General features: G+C 44.5%; 1 protein-coding gene across 17 annotated transcripts in view; it reads left to right on the forward strand.

Moving 5' to 3' along the window:
* LOC127004021 (trichohyalin-like) overlaps positions 1 to 19,735 on the forward strand; it is a 116,916-nt gene that overhangs the window by 44,787 nt on the left and 52,394 nt on the right. For 12 of the 17 annotated variants that reach the window (XM_050871235.1, XM_050871227.1, XM_050871232.1 and 9 more), the window contains 4 exons: positions 71 to 167; positions 2,882 to 3,018; positions 6,444 to 6,797; positions 8,382 to 8,549. In XM_050871235.1, the coding sequence (XP_050727192.1) occupies positions 71 to 167; positions 2,882 to 3,018; positions 6,444 to 6,797; positions 8,382 to 8,549 (756 nt within the window). Of the gene's footprint in view, positions 1 to 70; positions 168 to 1,647; positions 1,704 to 2,881; positions 3,019 to 6,443; positions 6,798 to 8,381; positions 8,550 to 19,735 lie in introns of all 17 variants that reach the window. The other 5 variants (XM_050871233.1, XM_050871237.1, XM_050871240.1 and 2 more) reach the window with 3 other exon arrangements.

Consider the following 19,735-nt stretch of genomic DNA (forward strand, 5'->3'; position numbering starts at 1 on the left):
TATTTCAGTTTTCTACCCTTCTTTTAAAGACCCCAAAAAAAGTTCAATGTTCATTTTCTACCGTTTCCAGGAGTTGGAACTCAGAATTGAGACTCAAAAACAGACACTCGCGGCGCGGGACGAAAGCATCAAGAAACTGCTAGAGATGCTGCAGCAGAAAGGAATAGGTAAGTTACCCCTCGATTTATGCTCATGCAGTTCAATGTTGTTAGTTGTATTAGAATATATATATATATATATATATATATATATATATATATATATATATATATATATATATATATATATATATATATATATATATATATATATATATATATATATATATATATATATATATATATATATATATATATATATATATATATATATATATATATATATATATATATATATATATATATATATATATATATATATATATATATATATATATATATATAATATAATATATATATATATATATATATATATATATATATATATATATATATATTATATTATATATATATATATATATATATATATATATATATATATATATATATATATATATATATATATATATATATATATATATATATATATATATTAGTCATATCTTTACTTTCTGTCAGAAAGGAAATCGCCATTGCTGATTTCCCATTATAAATTCATTATTCAATGATTCCAGGTTGTCACTAGTTGTCTGATATAGACAAAATATTCAGAGAGGCCTCATAGTCAATAATTTTAGTCCCAGCCGTCACAATGAGTGGCGTCTCTTCTCCCCCCAGGGCTGGGGCGACAGCGGCCACCGGAGGCCCGGCGGCGGCCCTCCCCACATTGGTGGCGCAGGACCTCCGCCGGGCCGCCGTGTGCCAGTCTTTGAATTGTGAAATATTTGTGTTGTTTTTAAATTATTATTATTGATTAATTGCATTATTGATAAAGTTATTATGATTACAACTTGCATTGGCTTAGACAATAGCAACTGCATCATAATGCGCCACCATTCTACATGATGTGTCCTCGGAGATCAAAGGTGTATTGCTCTGGCTTCATTCACTTACTTCCTCGCTTCTCCCAGTCTGCACCGCCCCGCACGGCAGGCAGCTGGGCCGTCAATGTTGTGTGGGTAGTTCCTGCAGGTAGGTGTGGGGGCTGCCGGCCTTCAGGTGCGGACCCCTCGCTTCCAGATAAGGCAGTTCTTGTGTCTTTCAGCCGCTGCTTCCATCATTGGCGAGTTTGTCCCCAGAGCTTTGGCCCAGATGAGCAATTAAAAGAAAATATTCACATGCAACTTTTACTAGACTTTCTACTTTTTTTCTTACCCTCCCTTGCTTTTCCCTCCCTCCCCCTCCCACATCCATCTCTCGTGATTGGCCAATATACTATGCCAGCTCTTTCTCTTCCCCGCAATACTCTGTCTCGCTCCCTCTCTCCCCCTCCCCATAGTTATTTCCTGACGTCATCTTGGGAGCTGCTGACACCCCTCGTCGCTTTCTGACGTCGCCCCCTTGAATTCAGACCATGATGGTGCTATCCTCTCTAGAGCGTCTCACTGACCACGTCATTAATGCTGTTACTGTTAGCAAGTTCCTCTGTAGGGTGTTTCCTTAGATGACGGTGTCGTGGCCGGGTGACCAATCTCCCACTATATTTCAGGCAAGGAGGAGGAGCGGGCCATGATGCAACAGATGCAGGCCGTTTTTCAGAAACAGGTGCTGCTTTCCTGGTCTTGTATTTGCTATTATTACTTACTATTATATGTTTCTTTATTATTACTATCATCACAACTATGTCCGATACAGTATGGCTGTCACGGTGGTCGGGGGAGAGTGATGAGTCGTCCAGAGGTAGTAGCCTCGACGCGGCGGGGCAGAGAGTAAATATCCCAGCCACCCCGGCACCCGCACCTCACTGACTCAAAGCTCGTGTCTCATAGCTAACCAACGACACTCTTGATTCTGTCCACAACTTTAATGACCCTGGCACTTCTTTTACTTCTCACCGTCTTTCCCTGAGTGACTCCTTCTTCTTGGTGAAGTGGCAGTAACTTTCGCTTTGGACAAGGTCAAGAGTAATTTTTAACACTTCTTACTTGAGCTTCCGTAACTGACTGACTGCCTTTGCTTCTCACCTTGAGCACCTGTGGAAGTGCAGCAATTCATTCACGCTACTTATTTTCTTTGTGGTGTCACGTTCCTGTATGTCATCGCCCCTCACGTCCCCCGACCCACCGCCACGCCCCCCTTGGTTCCAGCTGTGTCCCTGTATCAGCCTGCCGTTTGTTGACGCCCCTCAACTCTTTGGGGCATCCTTGCTGCCTCAGAATCCTTACGTGCTCGAGAACTTATGAATAACTTCTCATAAACCTTGATAAGATAGGCAAAATGACAAGTATCCAGCAGTAAGGATTCGCAGAGATTTGCACCCAAAAAGTTGTGGGTCCCAGGGCGTAGATTGGGGCGGGGCAAGGGAAGCGGGCTGGACAAAATCACCCCAACCCCGGCAAGACTGACTGACGGGGGGCAAGTCTTCCTGTGTCACCTTATCTTGTCCGAGGCTGACCCGCCTTGGCTCATGATAATGTGTTCAAATACACTGTTTCAATGTTTTCATATATCACTGTTCAAAATAATCTACTGGTATATGTGAACCTGATGGCGTAGATACACGTCCAGTTACTGACGACCTCAAGTTCTCCTTCACATCCCTAACCCTTCATGTCCCTCCCGCCCCTCCCGCCCTGAATAGGAGGGTGAGGTTGGCCGGCCCGGCGTCCCCCCCCGACCCCCACCCCTCCCTCGTAGGCTAGTGACAACGTGTGGCCGTGCTGTGTCGACCGTAGCGCCCGCCTCTGTCACATGATTGATGGCGCTGTTGCATGTTGTTATAGGTGATAAAAATATAGATGAGGAAGGGTCAGTAGAGTTGGAACAAACGCGAGCGCGCCTTGTGGAGACCCAGAATGAGCTGGACCGTTTGAGGGAAACTCTGTGCCACCGAGAGGAGGACTGTGAGAAGCTCCGCCAGGTGAGTAGCGATTATAAACGTCCCTTGGGGTGGCGGGTCGGGCACCTCCACCCTCCCTGCGTGTGTGGGTGTGGGTGGTTGGGTGTGGGTGTGTGAGAGTGCGTGTGCGTGTAAAAGACCACTGAGTGGGAGAGGGAAGAAGGGAGGGTAGCAAAATCATGGAGTGCAAGGATGAGGGAGGGGGGAGGGCAGCCCGACCCGCGCCCTTGTGGTCCGCCGTCAACAGCAGCCGCCCGGGCAGCGAGTCCCCCGCCCCCGCCAGCCTGGTCACCCCCACCTGCGCCGCCGCCCACGCCCAGCACATCCGGCTTAACCCGCCTCACTCCGAGCTCTTGTTCCGTTGACTTGCCTCAGCTGGAAGTCGTGGGATTCGATGCACACAACGAAATATGATTCAATCGACTATTGTTAGTCAACCAGCTTTCATTAATTATTGGTAACTGTTCAAATACTAGTCACTGATCAGTCTCACTATTATTCACTATTTGATCATGAGAATCAGTCAAACAAAGCTAAATGAACCACTTCCTTGGCTGGGTCTGATGACCTGTTGACAGACAGACTAGGTGCCGTTGCCGCGTCCGTGGTGAGGGATGCCAAGTGCCCGGGTATAGGTAGACTCCTGCCCGGGGTAAAGTAGACTGTACCCGAGTATCAAACCTCATACCTTGCTAGATCAAGGAACCAGTTAACCCTATAGAGTAACTAGAGCTAGAGAGGGCCGGGGTCGCCACGCGCCCGTGGCGAGGGCCATCCGCCTGGCCCTGCCTCGGGCTCTTGTCGACCCCGGACCCGAACCTGCCGGAGTAGAGCCAAGACCTTCCTCTGTAGTAGTAGAAGCCATCATGGGGAAGCTCGCCCAAGGCCCAGACGCGTCACACAGTAAGGTTCACCCACCCATTCGAGCCCTCGAACGCCAGGAGCCACACCATGACAGATATCGAAGTACAATATGTCATTTTCCTCCTTGCCAGTGGGAGGTTTCACTTTTGTATACTTACGACTGTGCAGCCTTCCCTCTGGCCTCTGCCGCAAGAGAACGAGTGTCTGGGGTGTGACTGTGGATGTCTCTCGGCCGGGCAGTCTTCCCCAGGGTGTAGCTTTGTGTACTCGGGTATACGTAGACTTAGGCTGCCAAGCCCTCCTACCACTAGACTCCCAGAGAAGCATTAACTTACTACTTTCTTGCTTTACTTACTTATCAGCTTACTCCACACACACACACACACACACACACACACACACACACACACACACACACACACACACACACACTAAAGTATAGTGGTCAGCGCATTCGGCTCACAACCGAGAGGTCTCGGGTTCGATTCCCGGGTGGAGTAGAGACGGATGGACAGTCTCCTTTAGTCCGTGACCACTGTCCACTCAGCAGTTAATGGGTACCGGGTGACAGTCGAGGTTGGTGTCACACCTTCAGGGGGGGGGGGGGGATAATGTTAGGTTCCAGCCGTACCCAAAGATCCGTCACTTGAGCTCTAAGCTCATACGGGGAGAGTGCCATGGATGGCGATCACGAGTTCCGTGCGTGATCAGACCATGGTAAATGACACACACACACACACACACACACACACACACACACACACACACACACACTGCTTGAAGACTGACGAAAATGCTTCCTAGTAGACACCCTCCCCCAATTCTTCTTAATTTAGGATCCTTGCTTTGAGGTGGACCCTCGATACCTGTTGTATGATTAGTTGTCTCAGTTCCCGCTCCTCTACTTCTCCCTTGAGAATAATTCACTGATTAAAACTAACAGAATGAGTGCCTGAGTTGGTGTCTGTGCTAGTTCTTTTTTCCAGTCCTTTAATGACACGAGAATGTACACTCAGCTATGCAGTATTGTTTATTTTGTCCTTACATCAAGATTTTTGTATAAATGGAATAGGACTTTCCTTTTCAAAGGCTGAACTTTAATTTTGTTTAGTTAAGGAATATGTCATTTATTTAAAAAGTAAATAAGTTATATTATTAACGTCAACCAAATCCTCTATAAAGAATATAATTTTTAACCTCTGCTGACGCTTTTGTTAATGATAGACATATATTTGTCTCTGACTCTGAGGGGTAAATAGTTTTAGCTGTTAACTTTGATTTAGACGTATTCTTCTTGACTGTGCGTTACGTCACCACCTGCTACACTAGAGGCTTGACTTGTAGATCACCTCTTTGGCCCTTGAGTTGCACTGTACCACCGTGAGGGAACTCTTCTTCTCTCAGAATTATGGAATACAAGAACTTGTGTGCGTCTGCATGCATGTGATTGTGACTCTTGGCGTGGGCTGAACGACTGTTTGTCTGGCCATTTATGAGAGAGAGAGAGAGAGAGAGAGAGAGGAAACAGAGGAAACAGAACAAAACAGGAGTCAGTACGACTGTCCTCCATTATAGTTGTCATCATGATCATTGTTGTGATCAGAAAACTCTTTCGCTTCTCGCTGTCGTTGCTGCAACCTGCATGAACCGTTTGTTCAGTCATTCAAGTTTTGGAGTTTGCTACACCATAGCTGTTGTTAGTGTTTGTATGTGTGTACGTGTGCGTTTGTGTATGACAGTTATCTGTGAAGCAGGCAACTTTATGGGGTCCCAGCTGCTGCGGATCACAGGCGTGGGGCCGCAAGGTCAGCGGGGCATATTTCAGGGGGTCACGGCCGACGCAAACAGTTCCCTGGTAACTGGAGCCATGGCCATCTGGCTTGATTTAAACATACATGGCTCGCAGCCGAACATCGGCCTCGGGGGGACCGGCAGCCTCCCGAGGGCGAGAGTCCTCAGTCCACCTGGCTGGGACCCCTCGACATGTGGTCATGAGTCCAGTGCTGCGGGAGCTGTGAGGTGACCCCAGTTGGTTTATTCACTGTGAGGTGACCCCAGTTGATCCAGAGAGTTGTGTGGCGTCTATGAATGTAGTATTGGTGGTGATGGTGGCGGTGGTTGAATGTGAATGCAAGTGGCCTTCATTAGTGTTAAGTGTGATGAGCACTGTGACACTTCCTCTCCCCTCCTTCCTGTAGCGCAAGAACAAGTCGCTCCCCGACCTCACAACAATATCTGATTGTCGGTTACCCCGCAGTTTTACACTTGGCTTACAATCTGTAATTGATATCGGTCATATTGATAGCCCAGGGAAGCAGGACAGATCTGAACACCTGGTGACCGTAACATTCATGACAAACAGGTGAACAAAAGCTTACCTTGTCACTCATAGGTCAGACCCACAATCATGATTCTGGGTCACAGCTTTGTCGGAGCTGATCTCTGTGACAATCAGACGTTGGCGTGTTATGTGAGAGCGGGCAGTGTGCTGGCCGCGTAGTGTGCGGCGGTAGTGGTGCCTGCGGGTGTTGGAGTGAGCGGCTGTGGCTTGGGGTTGACCGGGTGTGGGTGTATGGCTGCAGGAGGCTCTGGAAGTGGCGGAGCGGCTGCGTCGCGAGCACGACCATAGCTTCGGGGGGCCGTGGGGGCTCAACGGCCCTGCTGCTGGTGACGCCGGTACCTCGGCCACTCTGACGGCGCTGCTGGAGACCAAGGACGCGCGTATCCTTTCGCTGGAGCGTGAAGTGGCACTCCTGGAGGGGGAGGTGGCTATGGCCAGGGAATCGGGAGGGGCGGGCCTTGGCGGGGTCCTGGTTGGGGGTGGCCTGGCCGGCTCCCGCTGGGGCTCCCGCGCCTCCTTAGTCACCCCGCCACCCACCGATGACTCACGCCTCCTCCAGGTGCTGCAGGAGCGGGAGCGCAAAGCTAAATCGCAAGTAAGTCGAGGCTGCCTGGGCTGTGACGTCACAAGGTGCCGCCAGACCGCGCACTGCTCAGCCTCGTCCGCTCCTGCCAGGGTGCCGAGACCCCTCCGCGTTATGGTTTCGATCATGTCATGCCAAGGACTTGTAAGATTGCCACAAAAAAGTGTTGAGGATGGGTCAAGGGCGTCGTGGCTGCAGCAGCGAGGGGCGTGGCGGCCTTGTGTTGCCGTGTGACGTCACGGGCCTCCAGGAAGCTGGTAGTGACTGTCCCAGTGATGCCGGAGGAAAATTACAAGAAAAGACGCGTATACTTACATAAATGTTAATTGAACCCCTTATGAAAAAAAAGTCGCGTTGATCACTTTTCTTGCAATTTTTGCTTCCTGTATTAGGTTCCTAAAGATGACACTTGCCCTGGGGCAATTGTACGAAATAACTTGATAGGCAATAATTGCTCGGAGGTAAGTCACCCATCCCTGTGGTCTTGTCTGTCTTCCTGCATGATTTACACAGTTTCTTGGCTCACAGTCTAAGAGACTGATACGCCACACACACCCAGTGTCTGCTAGAAATAAGCATGCAAGTCTGGGTAACTCAACTGCAGGCACGATGGAGATTTTGCTTGCTAATTAAGCGTTCTAGCCTGTTGATGGTTGCCTGTTGGTGGAGCTTAGGGGAGGCGAGAGGAGGGGAGAGGGAGGAAGGGAACCTCGTTAGATCGAGCAGCATCCTCCCTCTCTCCTCCTCTGCCTCCAATGTCCTTTGGTGTTACTCTCATGAGCGTCAGAAGGTTCTCACTCTCCCTGTGTTGGATTAACAAAACAATTCCTCTTTTTCATTTAGCCTAGACAACACCTCCCACAGGTCTTGTGTGTTTCAGTAGTGCTTTTGTAGAAAGTGTGAACATCAAATTAGATATTTTCTTCACATTTTTAAATAAATATTTTTTAGGGGTAGATTTTTTCTTTTTCTGTACTTGAAAAAGTGTTTAGCGTGTATACGTGTGTATGTGTGTGTGTGTGTGTGTGTGTGTGTGTGTGTGTGTGTGTGTGTGTGTGTGTTCGCGTGCGCGCGCCAGTGAGGAATACTGAGAGTTGTCAAGATAAATGTTTTTTGGCCAGGATGCCATACATTTTTTTCAATAAGCAACGCAAAATATTTTATTCCTAGTCATATCTGCTACGTGTAGGTGGTCACCCAAAGACTCATTAGCCGCGGGATCATATTTTAGATGGGATTTTTTTCTATATTGGAAACCAAAAAATATATATATATCCTGATTTTTTTTGTTTTTGTTTTTGTTTTTGTTTCATGCTACTATTTAACTTTTATGCAAATATAATGTAGTTTTGTTTTTATTGACTATATTTTGGAGTTTTCTTTCGATCAGTTATACATGTGTGTGTGTGTGTGTGTGTGTGTGTGTGTGTGTGTGTGTGTGTGTGTGTGTGTGTACCCCAGTCAGCACCTGTAGTGTACGCGACCATCACCTTTGTGCCCCTCGCCACATGCTTGTAGTTCTGGCCTGGAGCTTTGACCTCATGAGTGCTGCCTGAGAACGGCACCGCTAACGTTTTTTCTCCCCTCGCGGTGTAGCTGGAGGAGTCCCGGTTGGAGATCCAGAAGAGAGATCAGGAAATCCTTGCGCTGTCTGCGAAGATGAAGACCTTGGAGGAGCAGCACTCCGACTACCAGCGCCATATCACCGTGCTGAAGGAGTCTCTGTGCGCCAAGGAGGAGCACTACAACATGCTTCAGGCTGACGTGAGTGCTCCCTAAAGGTTCCGTAAGAGCTACTTCGCGCAAACTCTGAATCCTTTCCCTCCCCACCCACCCCAGCGGGACGCAGCTCCGCTTTCATCTATTTCCTCCCCCACCCAGCCCCCGTCACCCACGAAAGCAGATAGTCTGTAAGATACTTTTTTTCTTAATAGATAAAAAATATTTATATTTGGTTGAAATGACTTTGAAGGTAAATATTGTTGGTTACAGTCCCAACATTATTTTGTTTAGCTCATCAGATTACTCAAAAGTAACCTCGTCGGCAGCACTGAGTTACTTTGATTCCTGCATTCATTTTTGTTTCGGCATCACTCAAGGATTCTAGAGTACAACTCTCTAGACTCCTTGGCATAACTACAGTCAACTTGGGGAAGCAGAGAAGCAAGAAGTCATTTCCGAGCACACAACCCATCAGACTAAAGACAAAAAGTTTTGCCAGTAGTACCTTCTCTTATCGTGTAGCACGCAGATCAGGAGAGTTACGTAAGTAGAGCTTAACCGTAGTGTGACTGATGGAAGGGGAGTCGGGTGAATACTTATCCTTCTTCAGGGTTATGGCACGATACACTGCAAAAACGTGTCTATCCACACCCCAAGCCAAACAAAAGCAAATCACGCCTCGGGAATGCAGAATGGAGGCAACGCTAAGGTGCAGAATTGTAAATCCACCGTATTGTTAAACTCAGCTTGGAGGGAACATGTACATAGTCAAGCATACACTTTCCCTGCGACCCCCCTCCCGTGTCCACCATGCCCCTCAGCGTTATCAATGAACACAATCCTTTCTCCGTCATGGTCTTCCTGCGCGCACCTCTTTGCCTCCTTCTGCTGCAGGGAGACATGGTTGTGGCAGGGGAGGGCGGCAACCACCCACGTATTGCCCTACTACCGACCAATTAAAGCTGAGTTCCACCACGGAGCAGGCCAGCGGTGGCGCCGCCCGCCGCCAGTCTTTGCTCCCCTCGCTCACTCACAGCACCGACACTAAACTTCACAAGGCCTAGATGCGCAATGTTTAATCATGCCAAGGACTATTTTGTTTTCACCTCCTGTATCTAGGTCCTAGTTTGGTGAATCTGCCTCACTCCTGGCCCTTTGTCCCCTGGACTGCTGGAATACTAGGTATACACCCTTGAGCACTGAAAGCATGGTGTCTTGCCTGAAAACCCTAAATTCCTTACCTGCTGCTTCATTCTTGCACCTGCCTGGAGTTTTTTTAACTTTTATTTTGCACTACATTAGGTTCCACATATAAAGATAACTACTGTGCTAACAGTAACTAAAATGCGGGATGCATTGAAAATTGTTATCAGTTTGTATCAAAGAATTATGCGAAAATAATCATGGTGATCATTATAACAATAAATAGTAATAAAAATTATTATGATAATCATTCTATCAAGGGTGGGGGGGAATATGCTTGGGGTGTCCTCCCTTCATACGGAATTCCTGGTGGTTCTTCCTAGTAAGTTTCTATGTAGGCACTTTTACCATACCAAATACCACCCAGTAGAATCCATCGACTTAAGCCATGAGCTTTGTGGGTGTCCCCTTGGACTTCTCCACTCAGGATTGTCTCTTACAGAAACAACCCAGTTACCTATTTGACACAGTCATTCCAGCAATACCACCTGATGCTGCAGAGAAACTTGTTACCATAGAATGAGTCGGCATCCTCAGCGTCAGCGAGACTCAACATTTCTCTCATCGTCTCTCCTTAGGGGAGTTCTAGTCCTACGTGATAGAGCCCTTTATTGGTATTGGTTCCTAACTAGTCTGGCAGCACGACTTCTTGATATACTCCAATGCCTTCCCCGAGGCAAAACTATTTCTTGACCTTGGGCACTCTCTAATACACTCCTTGGCAGCTTGGGAGTTTCGTGGCTGAAGGTATACCATAAATCTTTCGGGTCCTCAAGGATTCAGTGAACATTGAACTGATTTGAAACTGTCATATATAAGTTTTTCAGTTTTTCATGTTGAAATAATGTGATTTCAGCTTGAGATTTTTTTTTACATGACATAAAGCTTAAGTGTAGCAACAAGATGCCTACACTTAGTTGCAAATAACTTTGCACTCTGAAAAAACCCTGCTGTTCTTAAGAATCCTCTAAGTATGTATTTACGAGGACATGGTCAATCCCCTTAGCTACCCCTCCAACTTTACTATACCATGTCCAGCAGAGCAGCAGTTATGGCCTATGATACAAAGAACCTGATTCCTCAACTTTCCGGATCCCACAAAACTCAGGAGAGAATCGTTGATGTTATTGGTACCAGAGCGATGGGAGCTAACACCTACTCTTAGCCACCCCTCTTAGTACCAGTAGTAGTAGTCACCCAAGACAATGATCCCTAGGGGAGCAGTAGTCTTATATGGAGTCAAGTTTGGCATATTATTATTCATGATCTAAGCTCCGCTATGTGTCATGAAGGATGTCTCAAATCATTGCAGTGCTTTACACATGTATCCACTATCTAATAAGTAATGATATGCAGTATAACCCTTATACTCCAGCATTTCGTAACTCGGAATTCGATACAACTCAGCGAGGGAAAGAAATTCATTATAAAGGTAATTTCATATACCAACAAATAATGAAATAAATGGGGAAAAAAATTATGTATCGTCATTTTGGGAAGTTGATTGTAGCTTCATATAATGGCCTCTACTTGGCATGGCGAGCCCGCTCTAGCTTTGTTTCAACATGTTCTGTATAATGCCTGGGCCGCATAGCCCGACTTTCTCGCTCTCTGATCCATCACCACACGCATGGTCTACACTCGGCATGGTGCGCCCGTTTTAACATTGTTTGAACATCCCTGTGCTCGAAAGACACATTAGGCACACAACGGTGTGTAACGCTGTGCATTTTGGGGAATAAGTTGCTTCAAGATGGTGGCATTAGCCAAACCACACGTGGAGTCATTGCGCGATCTTGACTCCCGGCGTTAGAAATGTCGCGCTGCCAGACGTAGTTACGACCATAATTAGATCTCCTTAAATGCTGACCATTGCCGACGTCGAAATGACGTTAAGACGTTGTTGAGATGGGCACCCAACGGTCGTAGCTTATTGCCGATGGGTGACAGTTATCGGGGAGGGCTCCTATTTTTTTTTTTTTTTTTCTAGAGCTGTCGGCATGTGGCCCGATGTCGGGAGGCGCCGGGAGTCAAGATCGTGACTGTGACCGCGGTCTTTGTAAACAAAGGAGACGTCGTAGTTATAGGAGGGTGGCCAGTGTCACCACTACTGCATATTCTTGCCTACTGCGTATGTTTTGTTACACTAAGATTGTTGCTGCCAGTAAAGGGTCGCCTGTAAAACCTGCTGGATGAATATTGTAGGGGAGTTGTTGCGTGGGACAGCATTTTTGTCGTACTACACAGCTGATCCACTGTCCTGCTGGAAAGTGTAGGCGGTTGTGTCCCTACACCTGCGGGAGGTTGTGGGCCTAAGATCCATTGAACGCAGGGCATTTATCCACGCCTGGGCCACGTAACCCGACTCTCCCACGCACTCCCATGCATCTCGGCACGCTGCTGAGTTGTAGTCTCATCCCGTAGTTCATACTCGGCATGGCGTGCCCAGGATCCATACAACAGACAGGTCGGCTCACGCGCTCGCTCGGGGTCAGTGCGTGACGTCATGTGGCCCTCTCGCCTCATATGGCCACACTCTCCAGTCAGAAAACAACCATTCATCTACTCTGCTGTGTGACACAGGGCTCTATCCTTTTCAGCAGATATGCCTAGTAACTGCTCAGTGTATGGGTGCGACAATACTGTACAATAAACTGGAAATACTATGCGGTATTTCAGATTTCCTAGGATCCATCCATACGACCTTGGATCTTGGATCCATCCAAGATCTTGGATCCATCCATACAACAGACAGGTCAGCTCACGCACTCGCTCGGGGTCAGTGCGTGACGTCATGTGGCCCTCGCGCCTCATACCCTGGCCACACTCTCCTGTCAGAAAACAGCCATACTCTGCTGTGTGACACAAGGCTCTATCCTTTTCAGCAGATACGCCTAGTAACTGCTCAATGTATGGGTGCGACAATACTGTACAAAAAACTGGAAATACTGTGCGGTGTTCCAGATTTCCTGGGGAGGAATCGGGAAGAAAACAGTGGCTGACTTGTTGCCGTCATAAAGGCAACATAAACACAAAATATGCACTTGTCTTTTCTGTGCATTTCACACAACGCGATTATGCAGATGACATAAAACGCAGGCTGCTCCAGCAGCAAAAGAGAGGGGACAGCATCTTTCTTCAGGAGTCGTTTATTTTTTGGATTTTCAGTGCCGAGCAGCCTGTGTTTTATGTCATCTACATAATCGTGTTGTGTGAAATGCACAGAACAGACAAGTGCATATTTTGTGTTTATGTTGCCTTTACGACGGCAACAAGTCAGCCACTGTTTTCTTCCCGATTCCTCCCCAGGAAATCTGAAACACCGCATAGTATTTCCAGTTTTTTGTACAGTATTGTTGCACCCATACACTGAGCAGTTACTAGGCATATCTGCTGAAAAGGATAGAGCCTTGTGTCACACAGCAGAGTATGGCTGTTTTCTGACTGGAGAGTGTGGCCAGGGTATGAGGCGCGAGGGCCACATGACGTCATGCACTGACCCCGAGCGAGCGCGTGTGCCGACCTGTCTGTCGTATGGATGGATCCAAGATCTTGGATGGATCCAAGATCTTGGATGGATCCAGGGCGAGCCCGCACTTGTTCAGACGCGTATCCACCCCATACTCCCTCGCTTTATCCCTTCCCATTCAATCATGCAGACTCGCACGGTTCGTCTTCCTACCTACTTACGCACGATCATACCCAACCTAGCTATGTATCTTTGAGCTTTACTTTTTTTCACATTCAGTTGTTTAATGATTACACCATGCTTCAGTATGTTACTATACAGTATGTTACTATACAGTACCGTAGTTTCAAATTTTTTAACTTTAAGCATATCTGGGGAAATTTGCACAACTCGGAATATTATATAACTTGACAAGGTTGGAGTCCCCATCGTGACAAATTGTAAAGGTTTTACTGTATATATTTGTAGCTTACACTGAATGATTTGATGAATAAAGTAAAAAAAACTAGCAATGGGTGTGTAGAAGAAAATTAAAAAGGAGGAAGAAAATCGATAAGATACAGATTAAGTATTAACAAACAGCATAGAAATATAAATAGATACTGCATACATTTATGCACTGTAATCAGAATTGTCAACTGAGTGGGAGAAAGATGCAATAAGCAATTTTGACATTAATAGAAATTCTTTATGCATAGCCATAAACCACTGAATTTGCAGCTTATCGCTTCAAGAATTATATAACACTCAAATATATATAAATCAGTACAAAATGACAAGTTATGAAGACAAAATTTTTGTAGCTGCAGGCTTCCAAAGAAGTAGGCTACTATAAAAAAAAAATATATATATATATATATATATATATATATATATATATATATATATATATATATATATATATATATATATATATATATATATATATATATATATATATATATATATATATATATATATATATATATATATATATTAATGCAAAGACATCTTATTTGCATCACTGAGTCGCAGAATTCTACCACGGATGTCGGCAGGGAGCGACTTCTTCAGCAAGGCCTTCAACCTTAAATTTGGCCCCCTTCACACGAGCGGTTGTCTCCCGCGCGGTAGTATTGCCGCGCGGATGGGTGTTTTAGAAGGCATGTCACACGAGCGGTTGTCTCCCGCGCGGTAGTATTGCCGCGCGGATGGGTGTTTTAGAAGGCATGTCACACGAGCGGTTGTCTCCCGCACGGTTCGTCTGCAGCAGTGCACAGAATACTTGTCAGTTTGTCGAGACTGTTTGTTTGTTCGAGATGGATGACGTAAAGAAGAGAGTGATCTCTTTGTATTATAATGAACAGGGTGTTAAAAAGAAGCGACTACGTAAATGGTGGACCCACCCAGTAAACAACCCTAGGCTCCTGTAAGGAGCATTCTATACATTATATTCTGACCTGAAAGCTTATGAAGAAAAGTTTTTCAATTATTTCCGCATGTTTATCATCTACATTTGAAGAACTTGTGAGCAAACTGAACCTCTGCCACAGATTATGCCGCTCGGGGAAAAACCTCCCATCTGAAGGGCTCCATAGACTGAACCGCCTGGCGCCGCGCGGCCGGGTTAGCAGTGCACGCGGTCGGTAAATCACTGCCGCGCGGGAGTTTAAGCCGCGGGGCAGCGTGTGAAGTGCCTCATTGAACTTCATTGATTTCAAAACTGCCCTGGAAAACCGCGCGGGAGAAAACCGCTCGTGTGAAGGGGGCCTAAGAGACTCTTTGCAGGCAGCTTGACGTCAAGTTCGTTAACGCCTGGGACAATTTCTACGGCCAGAGTGAGCTCTTCCATAGGGATGGAATACAACTGTCCCCTGTCGGGGCAGCCAGATTCGGAAGGCTCCTTAACAACGCAGTACGTGACACCCGAACAAAAAACTGCTCTCGGCCGTCCCCCATGTAAATAGACGGCATGCAACACAATACCGTGAACCCGCAAGTAACACCACCTCTCTTACTAAACCTCAAGATGACATAAAAGTCCTAATTTACAATGCGCGTAGCCTAAGAAACAAGTTTGATGAATTGAGATGTCTTGTTTCAACAGAAAATTTTGACGTAATTGTTATAACCGAAAGATTTATTGACACCACAAATATTTATTTAAGTTCAGAATACAACAGATGGCTAAAGACTCTTCAACAAAGATCGTGTTAACCGTAGAGGTGGTGGTGTCGCCCTTTACGTTAAAAGCTATTTGCAACCCACTGACAAAACACCAAGAGACAGTAACGTTAAACATTTGTGCATGCGAGTAAACATAGTAAAAATTAATGTAAATATATCTGTCACCTTCAGGCCTCCGGGGCAATCACTCGAAGATGATGTTGAAATGTACAGTGTGTTAAGGCAGTCACTTAATAACAGCGACACACTGATATTAGGAGACTTTAATCCCCCTCATATTGACTGGGCGATACTGTCGGGAACAGAAGGCAAATCACTTAGAATGATAGAATTTTTAGAAGATAATTACCTAAGTCAAATGGTTACTGAACCAACTCGACAAAATAACAAACTAGACCTTGTTATAGCGACCCAAGATAACCTAGTCAGTAATGTTACGGTAGGAGAACATCTCTGTTCTTGTGATCATAAATTAGTGCGCATCGACGTTAGAGCTCAAACAACAGTGAATGAAAATGAAGTACAAGTGTCCAATTTCAAAAGAGCAAATTTCATAAAAATCAGACAAAAACTAACAAATACAACTATCAGATGACGGTAACGCAGAGGAAGCCTGGCTAAACTTTAAAAATCATTCAACCGAAAACACTAAACTTTTATCATGAAGCCAGGCAGCGAGTTAAAAGATTAATATGTCAGGCAAAGCGTAGATATGAAGAAAACATTGCAGCCAACTGTAAAAATAATCCGCAATCCCTCTTCAGTTATATGAACAACAGGAAGGCGATCAGAATTGGAATTGGACCTCTAACAAACAGTGACGGTGAACGTGACTGACAGCCAACACAATGCGAACTTATTAAACAATTACTTATCCTCGGTGTGTAATACTAGCAGTCTTCCCACCACTACCACCAACACCAGCGACGACAACAGTACTAACGTAAGTCTCGATCATGCATTGCCTAACTTTGTAATAACTATCGATGAAGTCCTAAAAGCCCTCCAATCCCTTAAAACAAATAAAAGTCCCAGACCTGATAAAGTATATCCTCTACTACTTAAAGAAACAAAGAGCAAAATACTCTCCTCTCTCGCAACCGCTTTCAATATGTTCTTGCAACAAGGCATCGTCCCTTCGGATTGGAAAAAGGCTAACGTAACACCAATTTTTAAGAATGGTGACAAAAAAATACTGGGTAATTACAGGCCCATTAGTCTAACTTCAGTTGTAGGTAAGCTACTCAAGAGCATAATTAGAGATAAAATTGTGAGTTACTTGAAAGCCACTCATTAATTGGGGATTCACAACATGGCTTCCGTAACAAAAGATCCTGCCTATCAAACCTATTGACCTTTTATAACGACCTCTTCTCAGTTTATGACGTAACCAAATCACTAGACGTAGTCTGTCTTGATTTCCAGAAAGAGTTTGATAAAGTTCCACATCATAATTTCCTTTATAAATTAAACCAACTAGGTATTGACAGTCAAGTACACCAATGGATCGTGAATTGGTTGACCAACAGACAACAAAGAGTGGTGATCGACAGATTTAACTCAGAGTGTACGTCAATCACTAGTGGCATCCCTTAGGGCTTGGTTCTTGGCCCAGTGCTATTCATTATTTACATCAACGATGTGGATGTTGGAATCAATAATCTCATTAGTAAATTTGCAGACGACACAAAGATTGGTAACTCGGTTCTCATTGATGAAGACAGACAAAGCCTCCAAGAGGATTTGTATAAAATTTCAGCTCGGTCTGATAGATGGGAGATGCCTTTTAATGTAGATAAGTGCCAGGTCCTTCAAGTTGGAACGAGAAATAAGAAGTTCGATTACGAAATGCGCAGCGTCAAACTCAAAAGCATTCAATGCATTAAGGACCTGGGGGTCAAAATTGCATCAAACCTCAAATTCTCACAGTAATGCATCGATGCAGCAAATAAAGCAAACAGAATGTTGGGCTTCATTAAAAGAAACTTTTTATACAAAAATAAAGAAGTAATACTTCCGCTCTTCAATAGTTTAGTCAGACCCCACTTGGAGTATGCGGTACAGTTTTGGTCTCCCCACCATGCAAAGGACACTGTTAAATTAGGTGTTCAACATCGGGCAACAAAAATGATCCCTTCCTTGTGCAACAAACCCAACGACGAAAGGCTTTCCACCCTTAACATGCTCTCTCTTGAGAAACGTTGCCTCCGAGGAAAACTGATCGAATGTTTTAAAATACTTAATGGATTTACGAATGTGGACAAATCAAACTGTTTATGATCAATGACACTTTACGAACGAGGAATAATGGCACAAAACTTAAATGTAGATAAGTTAATTCTTACTGCACCAAATTTTTCTTCCCCAATGTTGTAATGCGAGAATGGAATAAGTTCCCACCTTCAGTGGTCCAGTGTAACACGATTGACTCCTTTAAAAACAAGCTTGACCGACACTTCCTTCAACTTAATATTAACTAGAGTAGAAATGCAAAGTTTTGGAGCCATCTGATTAATGTAGAATCACTTAGGTTTAAGGACAGACCACCTAGTCTAGACCATGGGTTCTGTGTGGTCTGATTTTCTATGTAACAGTCAAAGACACATAATTTCATCTGAAAAAGACCCAGTAAATCATCACAGTTCAAAGAATAGCTGCATCAAATATATCAAATATGAAAAATATATCTTAAAAATATATCTTGTGAGGAAACACTTTCTCAAATCTGCTACAAATCTTTCAGCATGTCATTAAGGGACAATGATATCTTACAGCATTAATATTGTTATAGAAGCCAGCCAAAACTTGATGATCATTATCAGGTTACATATATATATATATATATATATATATATATATATATATATATATATAAATATATATATATATATATATATATAGATATATATATATATATATATATATATACTCACACACATGCAGTATAGGGCTACATTAGGTTTTGCATTTCCTTTAAAATGTTAGTTACATTTATTAAGCACATGTCATGACAGTAGGCCTACATGAGTTGATTTTGCTTCATATGCTTTCTGACATCACATAGCCATGTGCACCTGCATATATTGTACAGTCACATAGCTTACATATCACAGATGGCCACATCTGTGCACACAATAACAAAAATGGGTCATAGGTAGTGTGGCCCTAACCCCTACACACAGTAATGCCTCACCCAGTGGAGGAGAATGGCACAGACCAAGAAAACTCTGACAAGAAGGATTTCTTGCAGAAAGGACAAAGGTAACAAGCAGTTGGACATGAAATACCAAAAGTTTGAGTTATCAATGGCTGACACTGCTGGCACCCACTTTGAGCCTAGCATATAATACAATATGTAGAGTATTTACAAAAAGTATATCTATATTAATTTTTCTATACATATCTCTCTCTCTCTCTCTCTCTCTCTCTCTCTCTCTCTCTCTCTCTCTCTCTCTCTCTCTCTCTCTCTCTCTCTCTCTCTCTCTCTCTCTCTCTCTCTCTCTCTCTCTCTCTCTCTCTCTCTCTCTCTCTCTCTCTCTCTCTCTCTCTCTCTCTCTCTCTCTCTCTCTCTCTCTCTCTCTCTCTCTCTCTCTCTCTCTCTCTCTCTCTCTCTCTCTCTCTCTCTCTCTCTCTCTCTCTCTCTCTCTCTCTCTCTCTCTCTCTCTCTCTCTCTCTCTCTCTCTCTCTCTCTCTCTCTCTCTCTCTCTGTGTTTGTGTGTATGCTTGTTTTCTTTCTGTCTTTCTTTCTACAAATATTACTTTTTACTTTCTTTGTTTATTCTTGTGAGGACCATATGTAAGATCATCCTTCAGTGAAATATTCCTTTTTCCTTATGGGAATAGCACTTGTTTCTGCCCCATTCTCCCTGTGAATGACATGAAGTGTTCCTGCATTTTCCACACAACCTGAGCCCCTTCCTTGACCAGAATAGTGTATGATCATTGATACCCATTAAGTTACTGACTGCTGTTTGTTCCCCAGTAATTCATTACCTGTATACTGAGTTTTCATTTATTACAAAATTATGCAGCACACTAGAGAACTTTGTTTAAGACTGGCATATCAATAAGACATTATTGCCAATTTATTATGATTGTATTTGACATTACATGGGTGCTACTTATAATTAATTTTGTTCAACATGCAACAGCTTGTTCCCTTGTTAATTACTGTGCGTGGTAGTGTTATCAGACATTCCTGTATGAATGACTTGCACAGCCAAACACCCTGATCATGCTTTACTGTTGATATGAAGCCTTTGGTGGCACAATCTCCAGAAGTCAATCAGATGTGATGGCAGCCCCCCTACAGATTGTGAAGGTCCTGTGTCTATCTAACTATTTGTCAACGTATTATTCATGATACCAAAGCGGTCAAAATATTCTTTGT

Source organism: Eriocheir sinensis, chromosome 27 (genome assembly GCF_024679095.1).
Source record: "Eriocheir sinensis breed Jianghai 21 chromosome 27, ASM2467909v1, whole genome shotgun sequence".
NCBI classification, from domain to species: Eukaryota; Metazoa; Arthropoda; class Malacostraca; order Decapoda; family Varunidae; genus Eriocheir; species Eriocheir sinensis.